Raw genomic sequence first — 12440 nt, forward strand, 5'->3', positions numbered from 1 at the left:
AAGATGACTCATCACAAAGGGGTTTATTTAATTCTAATCAATGAATAACAGATACTGGTGTAAAAAGAAAAAAAAAAGACAACCCGTTGCTCTTTTTGTTTATTAAAATTTCACATTTAAAACAATGGTAATTTGAGAACAAATATTAGGCTACATGGAAAAACAAAACAAAAAAAAAAAACGTAAGACTTCGAACAGAGAACCAACTAAGGACATCATCGAACACGAGTTGATACAGATCTACCAACTATCTACAGAAGAAGTTTTAATAAAGCACTGTGTAACTTATAGATTACCTGGTGCCTCAGTCTAGTGAACTGTAAGTGCAGGATTAACGTGGTTGCATCAGAGACCGTGACTAAGGACAGCAAGCGTATTACACATGCTTTATATTAAATCAATGTACATTTAATATACAGTGTTTACTGGACAAGCAGATTACCACTACAACTTAAGCGTTACACAGATCAGCACAGCAAAATGGAAGTGCATCATTTATTCACAAAGAGCATGGTGTATTGTTAATGAAGAAAACCTGCTTTTTTTGTTTTCATTTCACATACCACTAGCCTTGGTCTTTGTGCCCTTCACACTTAAATCACATGGTGTCAAAATTCAATCTGTTTACTTTGATGACTCATTCGGTATTACATATGAAATTAATTAATAGCCGATACAGTAAGTTGACCCGAGTTATATTTAAGAAGGCCAAGTTTGAGGTGATTGAAGCAAAATCTTACTGTGAGCTAGCTTCATGCTAAAGTTCAGTCAGGTCCACTATTTCAAGCAATGCATCTAGGTGAAATTAAAGGCTATAAATATTTATGTACAATCGTATTGAGGCAATAATAAAAATATATTCCCATGCAGGACAATATGCAAAAATAACTTATAAAATGTCTCTTTTGCTGAGGAAAATAGTTTTCATACAAGGGATCTTTTACAGAAACAAAGGTGACTATATTTTAGTTCTTATGTCATAGATAAAATAGTCAAAGTATCTATTAGACCTTTGATGTTTTCATTAATGCAAATGAATAAAGGGAAAGTACTTTGTACTTGAAATATTAAATATATTCTAGTGAATCACAAGTTTTTTTTCCCCGTTATTTCAAGGATCAATCAATAAATTATCCTCACAGTTCAGTGAGTTTGAAGAGTAGTAGTTGGACACTGAAACACCAATGATGGAAGCATATTCTTATTCTCAGTTAATTCATAGAATTAAAAATGCCTTGAAACTTGAAGATGGCCATGCTACAAATATATGACTTCATCTTAGGGAGCAAAAAAATTAAATGACAAAGAATAACAATGTCTGAGTAATTTGAAAATGTGTTTTTTTCTTTTTTTTTTTTTGGTGGGGAGGAACCGGCGTCTAACACCCACAGAAAATACCATGTGGCTGTCTTGCACATAAAAACTAAAGAACGGACACGTTCAAACATAACTTAAATGGAGACACTGAATGATGCTAAAAGTGACATATGTGATGAAAGGTGTTTTGATGCTTTTTTGATGCTTTTCTGAGAGGTGTCTCTTTCTATATCACACAGAAATACTTGCCTTTTCCTATGTGGTTTGCATTCAGTTATGTGGATGAGACTACTTGTCTTAAGACACACTAGAGCAGTGGATGCTAGGAGAGCCCATCTGTGTGAGGACCTTGTCAAGCCACTGCAAGGGACCATTGAGATGTAGCTCTATCCAGCAGGGGGTGCTGGTCACCGTCTGACGTCTGCAAGATAGAGAGAAGGACCAGAGTTACAATATCTCATCACCATAGCTTTGTTTATACTACATTGTGGTATTATAAATGGGAAGTCACTGTGAGACAAGTACTTACAGTTGGTAATGTAATTTTAAGTCAAAGCCTTCTAAGTATTTTTGCATAGCACCAACAGTGAAGCCAACTCAGCAGGCTATTTTTGAAGTCATTCAAGTCTTTACCAAAGATGTTTTCCTCCAAGGTGTTTGGTGCCAGAAATACAACACGCACAACTCACAGCACAGTGGGAATCCCCTATGCAAAGGGAGTCTGAAATATGTTCACCCTCCCACTCAATGTCCCCCACACCATTGCATGCCTGCTGCATTCTTCTTCTGTTGCCAGCTCACAGCTGCACCCTCCCCCATTACCCTCCTTTTTCTTAAGTCACTTCTGCACAACTGCCAGATTAAATTGAAACATCCAAAATATACTCTTAAGTTATATCTAGTAGGATTTCAATTAAAATGTTAGTTTGTGGTTAGATTTTATTTTTAATAATACCTATGTCTACCCAGACTAAGAATACGCAGATTCTTTTCTCATTTCAAGATTTTACTGACTACAAGATGCTTTCTGAATCACACAATTTAAGGACATCAAGTAATCACATAATGTCATTTATAATCAAATCCTTTATAATTTCCAAAAATAATAAAGCTTTATTCTTTTTTTTCTTCTTCATTTCATCACACTTGTAGAAAATTTGCTCTTAAAAAATTAAGCAGTGTCACAGTAAGAGAATTCAGTTCTACCTTTACATATTTGATGTCTGATAGTCAACTGACGTTTTTACAGAATACTACCTGTACTCGGCTCCCCAACCCTTCACAAAACTCATGCGAATGGTACACATCCTGGTGAGTTGATAGACAGCTTCGAAACCCTGGTTGACTGACTGGGCGAGGAGGGCAGCAAACTCCTGGTTGTTGAAAATCTTGAGGTTGCAACCTAACAAGATATTGATTACAAGACTCATTAATGCAGAAAAAGACATATGAGTGTCTGGTTTATTAGAACATAGTTTTGTTCTAGCCATACTACTTTGTGTGCATCAATGTCACACTGACCTGGTGGTATTTTACACACAGTGGCAGGATGCCAACCATAGCGCTGGTTGCAGTTCGGACTTTGAACAAAGATGGCATTGTCACTAAGACACTCTGCGAAAACCTCCCCCCCAATGTAGTACAACCTCACACCCCGTCCTAGAAAGGGAATAACGAAAGACTGGAGGTTAGCACACAACCTGCTGATTATATCAAGCACAAACATAAAAGGCAAATGAAATCAAAGGTTATGTAGCCCCTTTGGAACTAAATGAGTACCTATGTGTCTGCGTGTGAGCTCAACTGCTGAGTTGCGGTTGACATTGGACAGCAGGCCCAAGCAAAAGCGTTCAGAGTTGGAGGGGTCTGTGAATCCATCTACTGTAAGTGAAGGCTGGGATGCATGGAAGGTCTCTCCAACACGCTGGTTGAGCTCATAGTAGGAGATGGAACACCAGAAGGCAGATTCACAGTACGTCACAGGTTGTAAACCTGGATTGGTGGAGATGAAGAGACATTTAAAATGTAAGCTCAGGCTAGGTCTACAATAACAGGCCAACTACTTTGAAGTTAAATAATTTTCTTAAGATAGAAGCTGTTTACCATCTCTTTTAGTTTTCTTTCAAATTGTCTTTTTCAAGTCCTTTGTGGTCCCAGAAAGTAACTGATCAGACAAGAGGTGCCTTTTGTTCCCTCTTAAATGATATCTTTGCAGTGGTTTCCACATTGATTTAAAAAAAAAAAAAAAAAAAAGTGGTGTGTAGATGCCTTTCCACTGACACAGAGAAACTCAAGGCAAAGACTCCATTTGCACTATACACTGTTACTGTCTCAAGTCTAAGCCTCTCAGATGTCATGCACTGACTGCTCATATAATATTCATCCATCTCAAACTACCACCCTAACGACTCTCAAGTTTAGACACTGGGGTAACATAAACAACACAATTACTGAAAACCTAAGACTTTGCTAACCATGCTGGTGAGTTGCAACATCTTAAATCAAAAGAAGAAAATTTTATCTAGAGTAACTGAGAAAATGTCTAATGCTGGAGAATGAGGCATTCTTGTAGGTTAAAGTTACAAAAGGGATAGATGTGCTTGCTTTGGTATACTGACATTCAGCTGTGTAGTAAACATTATTTAGAGATGGAAAAATACAAAAAAAAATTATGTTAAGAAGTTTGCAGAAATGGTCCTGTTTGTAGAAGTTTACTTTCATATCTACATCATACACTGCGCTCTAGCCACTGGAGTCAAAGGGATGCTCAGTAAATAAATCTGAATTCATACCATGGCTACTGAGTCTTTCAGTTTGCACTGAAGGTCCTAACACATGCAGGGTTACAAAAATAAACAATGCAGAAGTTGCCTATTCAAGTAAATCCTTTTTTGGGAAATGATTTTGCATAATCTTTAAAAAACACCCCACATAACATCTAACAACCTTACAAACTTTAATTACTTTTATGACATGGAGCCTCTTACACTAAATATATCTAAACAGTGAAGCCCCCACAAAACTGAAAAAAGAGAAAACCACACAAGATGATTAAGTTAACAAGAGGAGATGAGCTGGTTGCCAGCTCTAACCACTGCCAACCACAACGGGAAAGTTAACTGACTTGCTGAGAACAAAAAGGTTTCACCACATCAGAAAGGAGCACTCCTACCCTATTTTTCCATACATTTACTTTGATCATCTTCACAATTTCTGCTTTGTCATACAGCCCGACATTTGAATGAAGGAATGGGTGATGCTTGCGCGTGGTATATATTCAAATAGCCCACACAATAGCTGTGTGTACATGGGGCACTTTTGATCTGATTGAATGTCCAATAGGAATATTAATGCAAAAAATTGTGTATTGTAAACATGTCAGCTGGTCCGATCAGTTTCAGAGAAGACTGGTGAAAAATGGTGGCAGTAAGAATAATAATCTTTATTTATAGAGCACTTTTTAAAAATGTTACAAAGTGCTTTACAGATTAAACAACTCAAATCAACGACAACAGAAGGTACAAATAAAGTAAAAACAGAACGAAACTGTGGCGGACTAAATATTTTTGTTAGAAACTGAAAGCATTAAGCGTCTAAATGGTCAAAAATTTTTAAATGGGGAAAAAAGAAACTCCCTCTTCTTTTGAACTAGTATGTCAAAAGCTTTACAATCATATTAAATCTATCATGTAAATACAACTGATCGGATCATTTTATCAAACATCTATGCATACAGGTCAGCGGTAATCTCTGATCAGACCGATTACTAACGCCTAGATGAAATATCTGTCAATGTAAATGTAGCTAATGACTGGTTGAATCTATTCTTTTTAAAGCAAAAATGGCAGAAAACTGACAAATCAATGTGGAATATGGTAGTTTAAAAAGGGCTATGTTTGTTCAATAAATACAACTAAATAAGCAAAACTGCCAATGTGTAAATACACTGACAAATAGGGCTGGGCAATATATCGAGATTTTCAAATATATCGAGACTTTATCAGACGCAATATAGAAGGAGGGAATATAGTTTATATAGAGATATCTTGTTTTGAGTTAAAAGCATCTTTTCTTTTGTTTTTGCATAGCTGTATTTTTGTTATGGTCATTGAAAAGTATTTTTAATGTATTTTGTTTTAGGAGCATTTAATTTAACATAAAGGTACTTTAATTTCAGTCAGCTGTTTAATGCACATGTGCTGCTAATCCTTAATAAAAGTATATTTAGCACTGAAGGCTTTGGTTACTTGACAAAAAAAATATATATATCGAGATATATATATCGTATATCGCGATTCAGGTAAAAAATATTGAGATATAAGATTTGGTTCATATCGCCCAGCCCTACTGACAAATGTTAATTTATTTCCAGTGGACACATCTGAGTCAAATGTTTTTGTTCCATTTTAGATTAATGTACAGATGAACAACACTACTGCCCTAGGATGAACTATTTTCTGTATTTGCACTTTATTTCCACTATTTGATAACAAACCCTAGAATTATTCAGTATATATTTTTAAATAAATGCTGTTATTACAGTTGCTAAGTATTATACAAAGCAGCTCCAATTCGTTACACAAAAACGCCACGCTATACCATTTACTGTTTAGGGTGTGGCACCATGATTTTTAGCAACTCAGGCAGCAAAAACTGCAAAGCTAAATAAAAAAATGTCATTAGATATCAATGGCAGATATGTGTAACATGTATCCTGCCTCATGTATTTGTTACTGAATAAATAAGTGCAAATGATCTCAGTAATAAAAAAATCACGCTTTTGATTTCACTTACCAAGATTATTGTTTGTGGGTGACACAGGATTGGGTGACAGGCTTGGCGAACCTTAACAAAACAGTGAAGGAAAATAGAGGGCAGGTTTATGAGCTTGTTAAAGTGTACTTAGAAAAGTACAGGCTTTGCTGGTGTGCACTCACTTGTGTCCATGCTGCGGTTGAGTTGGTGATCATTTGCTTCACCATCTTCACTCAAATAACCTGGCGGGGGAGTGTCTGTAGGATGAAAATACAGAGATTACGCTTTCGTTTTTGCTAATCAGGATAACATTTAAAACCTGCTGACTGATATATTTTAAGCAACGGAAACACATTTTTGTGCCTATGGAAACAAAAAGAAGCAGTTGATCTATAATAAAGCATGATAAGACAAGGTGTAAACAGTATTATCCAGAGGTGTTTACCCAGAGAAATGTTTCAGCTTGCAGTTACTCATTTCAACCATTGTCAAACTCTTATACACTGCAAGTAACAAACTGTATTATCTCTCAGGAAAAAGGAAAGAATATTGTGGACTTTAAAGTTTAAAATTGTTTTCTTCACAGTTCCTCTCACCAGGAATATAGTTATTCTGAGGCTCAATGCCAGCAGGGAAATTGGTGTTTTCAGGGATGGATGGGCTGTAGTCGTCCAATGGTGGAAAATCAGTGGGTATATCTGTGTGGCGTGGCACTAGGACAGGGGGCAAAACTGGAAACACAAAAAGCAGCTTCAATTTTGTACACAATTTGTCAAAAGCATCCAATGATTTCTATCATGTAGCAAGCAGTCAGTTACTTACTTGGCGTCTCCACCCTCTGGTAGTGGTAGGGGTTGACACACACTTCGTCCTTCTTGGTGTGAAAGGCAAATTCACAGTGGTCGACAGCTCTCAGCTCATGGTGAGACTGCAGATCTGGCCAGCGCCACAAGCGGCAGTAGATCACATGAGGAAGACCTTTTCTGTGGGAAACCTGCAGACGTCCATCTAATGACCTGAAAGACACAACCAGCAAGTTCTTTACAGCCACTGTCACAAATCCACTGGAGTCCGCACATGTTCTAGAGATATTCTGGAGTGAAATGAATGACAATCCACTCAGAAAACAATAAAACCCAGGCCTCCTGATAAAACCTGGAACATCACAGTGAGTGAGACCATGTATAAACATGTCAGCAAATAATCCAAACCCTTCATTGACAGCTTGACAGTTGAGCATGTGCTTGTGAGATTTTTATTTATTTTTTTCTGCTGACCTGGATGCTGCTTTTTACCCATTCCCAGCTACTGTGGATACGTGAAGATACATGCAGTACTAATACCAACAAAATAACGAGTCACATCTACTATTTTCCATTATTAAATTCTGCAAAGAAAAAAGTGATGTCAAAAGCCTAATTTCTGCATTGCGTGTTGTGTCATAAAAACTTTAGATAAGTCATTCCCCTGCATCTTGCCCTTGATGCCTTTTTCAGCCGGCAGAGCACATCTCCAAAAGAAAGCCTCCCACTGTGATGTACTTGTGTGAACAGCCACTGTGGAAGAAGGTGAGACTTAGTTGTCAAGACTTTCTCCTAAAAAATTGCTAGTGTTCTTGTGTGAGAATTCCTTTGGTTTAACTTAAACTATGTTTTGAATTTCAAAACAGAGCCTGTAAGCGATCTGTAAGTTTCCTACCAAACTCAATAAGGATTTGTTAGATTTTGTATCGAAGAACTGCCCCATGCAGCTAAGTGTTATTGTTAGGGCAAAACATCAGAACATTCACCTTATGTCTGACCAATTCAAATTATTTTAGTATAGGTACAAAGAAAGGATCTTATGGAAACCTAATTCAAAAATAAAATACAAACTATGCACAGGAAACAAAGTCTACTGATAGTTCTGTAATTCTGTAACAGTAATTGTGTACTTACACAATATACAGCCTGACAAGTACACTGCATGTAATACAAATGGCTTAAACAAACGGAGGGGCCGATGTGTAGTTTTTTTTCTTATTTTTCTTTGTTTTCTTCCATCCTTCAGACGACTGTTTAGTTATTAGGGAAGAAATATAAATTTCTCATGCCTCAGCCTTCCAAGATGTGGAGCACTATGCAAATGCTTTGGACACTGAAAATGAAGGGGGGGGGATGCAAAGAGCAGTTATGTATCAATACATTCATATAAACTAAAGCTCATCTGTCCATTAAAATCAATAAATTCTCCCAACCAGTTTCCTAGATTTTCCAGGTACCAAGCGGGTTTCAATTTGCAACAGTTCTTTAGGCGATTTTTCTTCTCATGTAATTTCAGACTAATTTGATGACATTGAAACAGAGCACAACGCTTTGTGTTGCCAATGCCATCTGTTGTTCAACTCCTTGATCCTCCTGTAAAGGAAGGCAAGTTCTATGACAGCTTTTCATGCTTTGTTTCGTTGTCATACTACTGCTAAATGAACCAAGGTACAAAAAAAGCATTAAAAACACAAACCATACTTTGTGTCAGAAAAGAAAAACAAGATATTTTGACATTTTAATAAAAGTAGACTAAAATAACAATGACCAAATCATCTCCAAATAAAGTCACATTTAAGTCATATAACATTGTATAAGTTCATTGAAATCATTCAGGAGTGTCATCTGTCATAAATAATCTGTAAAAGTTTTGCAATGTACTGTCTGTCTCTACACTTATTACCTTGTTTTGTATTCCGACTCTGTGATGTTACTCAGATCCCCATTTCATTTTTCATTTCATTACTGATAACATCACATCCAATCAACTAATAAATTTTGAAAGGCCTGACTAGTCGACTTTAAATGCCCATCCCTAATTCAGGCTCATCTTCTTGAACCCAGATGGTAAGGTGAGGTTAGCGTTCCCATGCCTCTGCTGAGTCTTCCCTGAGCAGGGCATTGGTCTGTCACTCTGACGCACAGCAGAACTAAGGCCACCTTGCTGTTCAACAGAAGAGTGAAAACAACCACCTACCTGAGATTCAAAAGCACCCATAAAGCAGTCCAACACCTCTTATCATAAAAGTTTTTTTGGGGGGAAAGAGACTTCAGCAGAGGTACTAGCCAGCATGTCTACGTATGCAAAACATATAGGAAAATGGCAACAGCTATGTTTTGTCTTGATCCCATCCTTCAATCAATTGAATTTATATAAATAAGCATCTATACATGTGATATTTCAGGGTGCATCTTGTGGTATTGTGTCAATAACCAAAAACTGTGTTTAAAAATCAATAATACTTATTTTACAAATCCAGTTTTTGTTTTGTGGGATAATATGGCTTCCCCTGTCAGTTAGAAACTCTGTGTTACACAGCATAATCAACTGCTGATATTCCAGTACTGGAACTATAGTACTGCTTTATTTATCCAAAAAAGAATATATAACTTTGCATCAGTAAGGCTGAGCTTTGTCTTTTCATCCACCAAGTCAATGGAAATCTGTCCATTAATACCAAATGACAAAAAAAAAAAAACATATTTCAAAATTTCCTGCTGATTAAATCCATTCTTGCACAAGAGCAAACTTGATTGCTTAAATTGCTGATAAAACCCCCTCTCCCTCTAAACCAAATCTGAAGGGGGTGATGAAAGTATCGCAAAATGTAGGTCAAATGAAGTACAAAAATCATTTACTCAGTGTATTAAAGTTAGAGAGAGCAAGACAGCTGAGCTCTGTGAAGTGGCAGTCTCAAAACCCAGTGAGACTGAACTAATATCCAAACAGTGGCCCACACCCTCCCTAAAGCCTGGAGCACATTCCTAAGAACTGAGAAAAAGTTTTTAATGTAGGTTACTGCCCATGTTTTGACCTCAGCATAAACCATAATGGGGGAATCCCAGCTTTGTTAGCAATTTGGCTTACAAATTGATTTTTTCAATATTCCCTTGAGAAATATATATATATATATTGATAAAGGCTGTAAGACCGAGATGTGGACTCACCTTTGACAAAAATAAGTCTGTATTAAAAACTTTAAATGCTCAGGAAGTTATGCAGTATAATTGTAATAAATTTTCTGTCCAGTATTATGAACTTCTGAATGAGTTGCATTTTCATTGTTACTATTGACTAATTTAATTATTAAAGTACATCTACTTCTGTCCATTCATTCAAACCAGCTGAAGTACAACTGATGTCTGCACAGTGCACTATCAAACTGGGCAAGTTCGCCTCATACCTGATTTACTATTTTCTTAAGACAGATCAGTATCCCATATGGGGAATCCCAAATTGAACTCCAAATACAACTTTCCCAGAGCGCACACTCTCCAGTCTAAATATCCTGTGTGAGTCAGGGTTTAGCTCTGCCAAATTACTTCTCCTGCTTATCACACATTAACTGTGGGAATGCTCACGCAGCGATGGATGTACTGAAGCATGGGTGTAAGCAGGTGAAACTTGCCTAACACATTCTGAACAATTGCTTTGACATTAGAGAAACATTAACTACTACTGTTCATCACATTCCCCCACGGATACACAATTCTCACTTTAAGGTTATCGTTAGTCCACAGGTCACTTACTGTGCAAACTAACCCTGAAAAACAGCTGTTATACAGACTTAAATTATGGGTTGAAGCGCATCAGATCGTATAACTGTAACGTAGTTGATAATTATATGTATTCAAAGCTAATACATACAGATAACTGAAGGTTACATGTTTACACAACATGGTTGTTATCAATGAACAGTCTAAGTTGAGCTAATGTTAGCTCTTTTAGCTATGTAGGACTGTTTGTTTTTAGTCAGCTAGCTAAAGCTAATAACCATCAATTCTCGCAAAGGCTATTGTGTAACATAAAACATGTTTTCCCTTTTTAATAATATAGTATATCACATGCTCTTACATGATCACAAAATTAGTTGAAAAAAAATTAGTTGCTAATATTAGCTATATGTAACTAGCTAGCTAGCATGGCTAACGAAAATGTCATTAGCAACTAGCTTGCTAGATTAGCTAACTTGTACTAGGGAGTGAGTTAAAGCCCAATTTCTTTACCTGGGTATGGTTAAGCATTTCGTGTTGACATTCTGTGCTGTAATGGCTTTTTCCAACTCGTCTAACTGTCCCGTCCTCTTCAACTTCTTCACCAGACTTTTGACAGCCTTTTCGCACCATTTCTCTTCCTGCCCGTTCTGCTCTCCTTTCTTCCAGCCTAGTAGCCGCTTAACAATTGGAGGAGTGAACGGTAATATAGACATTTTAAACTGCACTTAAATCAACTACATAAAGTATTCTGATTTATGTATTTGGTAGTCCAGAGGACACAAAGCACAGTTTGCAGTTCCCTAAAAAGAATGACCATAAAAAAAATAAATAAATGCAGCTAGTTAGAGTGCTGGGTTGATCTCCCGGACAGACGAATGGCTGGAGGCAGCCCGAGGCTCAGCAGAAGCGGCTTGCGTCGCAGGTTCACTCCGTTCGGGTTGACACTGTCAGAGAACAGCGGCAGCAGCACCCCCGGCAACCAAGCAGGTTGTTTGCCTGCCCCTCCTACTGCCTCTGAGTCAGCTGGTCTGCCCTCCACCTGTAACATGCAAGTGTTCAAGACATAACTTTGTCATTACCCACGCTAAATTAACGACAGTGATGAAGGAGGAAGAAAGTCTCCAGCAAACTTTCAGTTCCACTGTAAACAAAAATGCATGTGGTGAACTAATTTTTGGTTATTTGTGTTTACTGCCAAATCATGTGCAATATACAATATATAAAGCATTTTATTGTCCTCTTAAACCTTCTCTTATATCGAGTAATGATTGTAATAAAATAATTTTACCATTTGAACGCCTCGTTTATATATCTTATCAACATCATACTTAAAGAAATGGAAAAGAAACTGTAATCAGATAAATGTCAACACTGAAAAGTGATCCAACTCTTGCATTTACTGTGTCCACGAATAGAAGACCCCCAGGAGTAATCCCTTTGATCCCCTCATAAAAGTGATTTAATTTCACTTCAGATGCATCTTTCCAGAACTGGATGAGGGAGGTGACCATGCATCCAGTGGTATTTGAGATTTTATGGTATTATTGATAAGCGCTTCCATGGCTGCCTCCAGTAAACAGCAGTGTGTTAGTACCATAAATATCCCTCTAAAGGATGATCCAAGCTTCCTTCTTTCTATTTATAATCTCCATCAATGACTGCCTTCTGTTTTTAAGCACCTTTTTGGCACAGCTCCTTCATGCTCCCTTAAATAAATATTACAGCTATTTTGGCAGTGTCACCTGAAAGGTAATATTAAAGGACACTTTTGTGACTTCCTGTTGAAGAGTCAGCATAACAGAGTGAAAGAGTATGTTCTGCAAAACTAGTCATCACCAAACACTGAGA

At 37.1% G+C, this 12440-nt stretch overlaps 1 protein-coding gene across 1 annotated transcript; it reads right to left on the minus strand.

Moving 5' to 3' along the window:
* Window positions 1–85: 85 nt before the first annotated feature.
* smad3b (SMAD family member 3b) lies at window positions 86–11618 on the minus strand. The gene is made up of 9 exons (XM_041996699.1): window positions 11103–11618; window positions 6895–7088; window positions 6669–6803; window positions 6255–6329; window positions 6112–6162; window positions 3097–3309; window positions 2839–2976; window positions 2575–2719; window positions 86–1738 (listed from the first exon to the last, which is right to left on the minus strand). Exons 1-9 carry the CDS (start codon window positions 11303–11305, stop codon window positions 1615–1617), a joined length of 1278 nt encoding a protein of 425 aa, XP_041852633.1. The 5' UTR covers window positions 11306–11618; the 3' UTR covers window positions 86–1614.
* Between the last annotated feature and the right edge of the window lie 822 nt (window positions 11619–12440).

Source organism: Melanotaenia boesemani, chromosome 10 (genome assembly GCF_017639745.1).
Source record: "Melanotaenia boesemani isolate fMelBoe1 chromosome 10, fMelBoe1.pri, whole genome shotgun sequence".
NCBI classification, from domain to species: Eukaryota; Metazoa; Chordata; class Actinopteri; order Atheriniformes; family Melanotaeniidae; genus Melanotaenia; species Melanotaenia boesemani.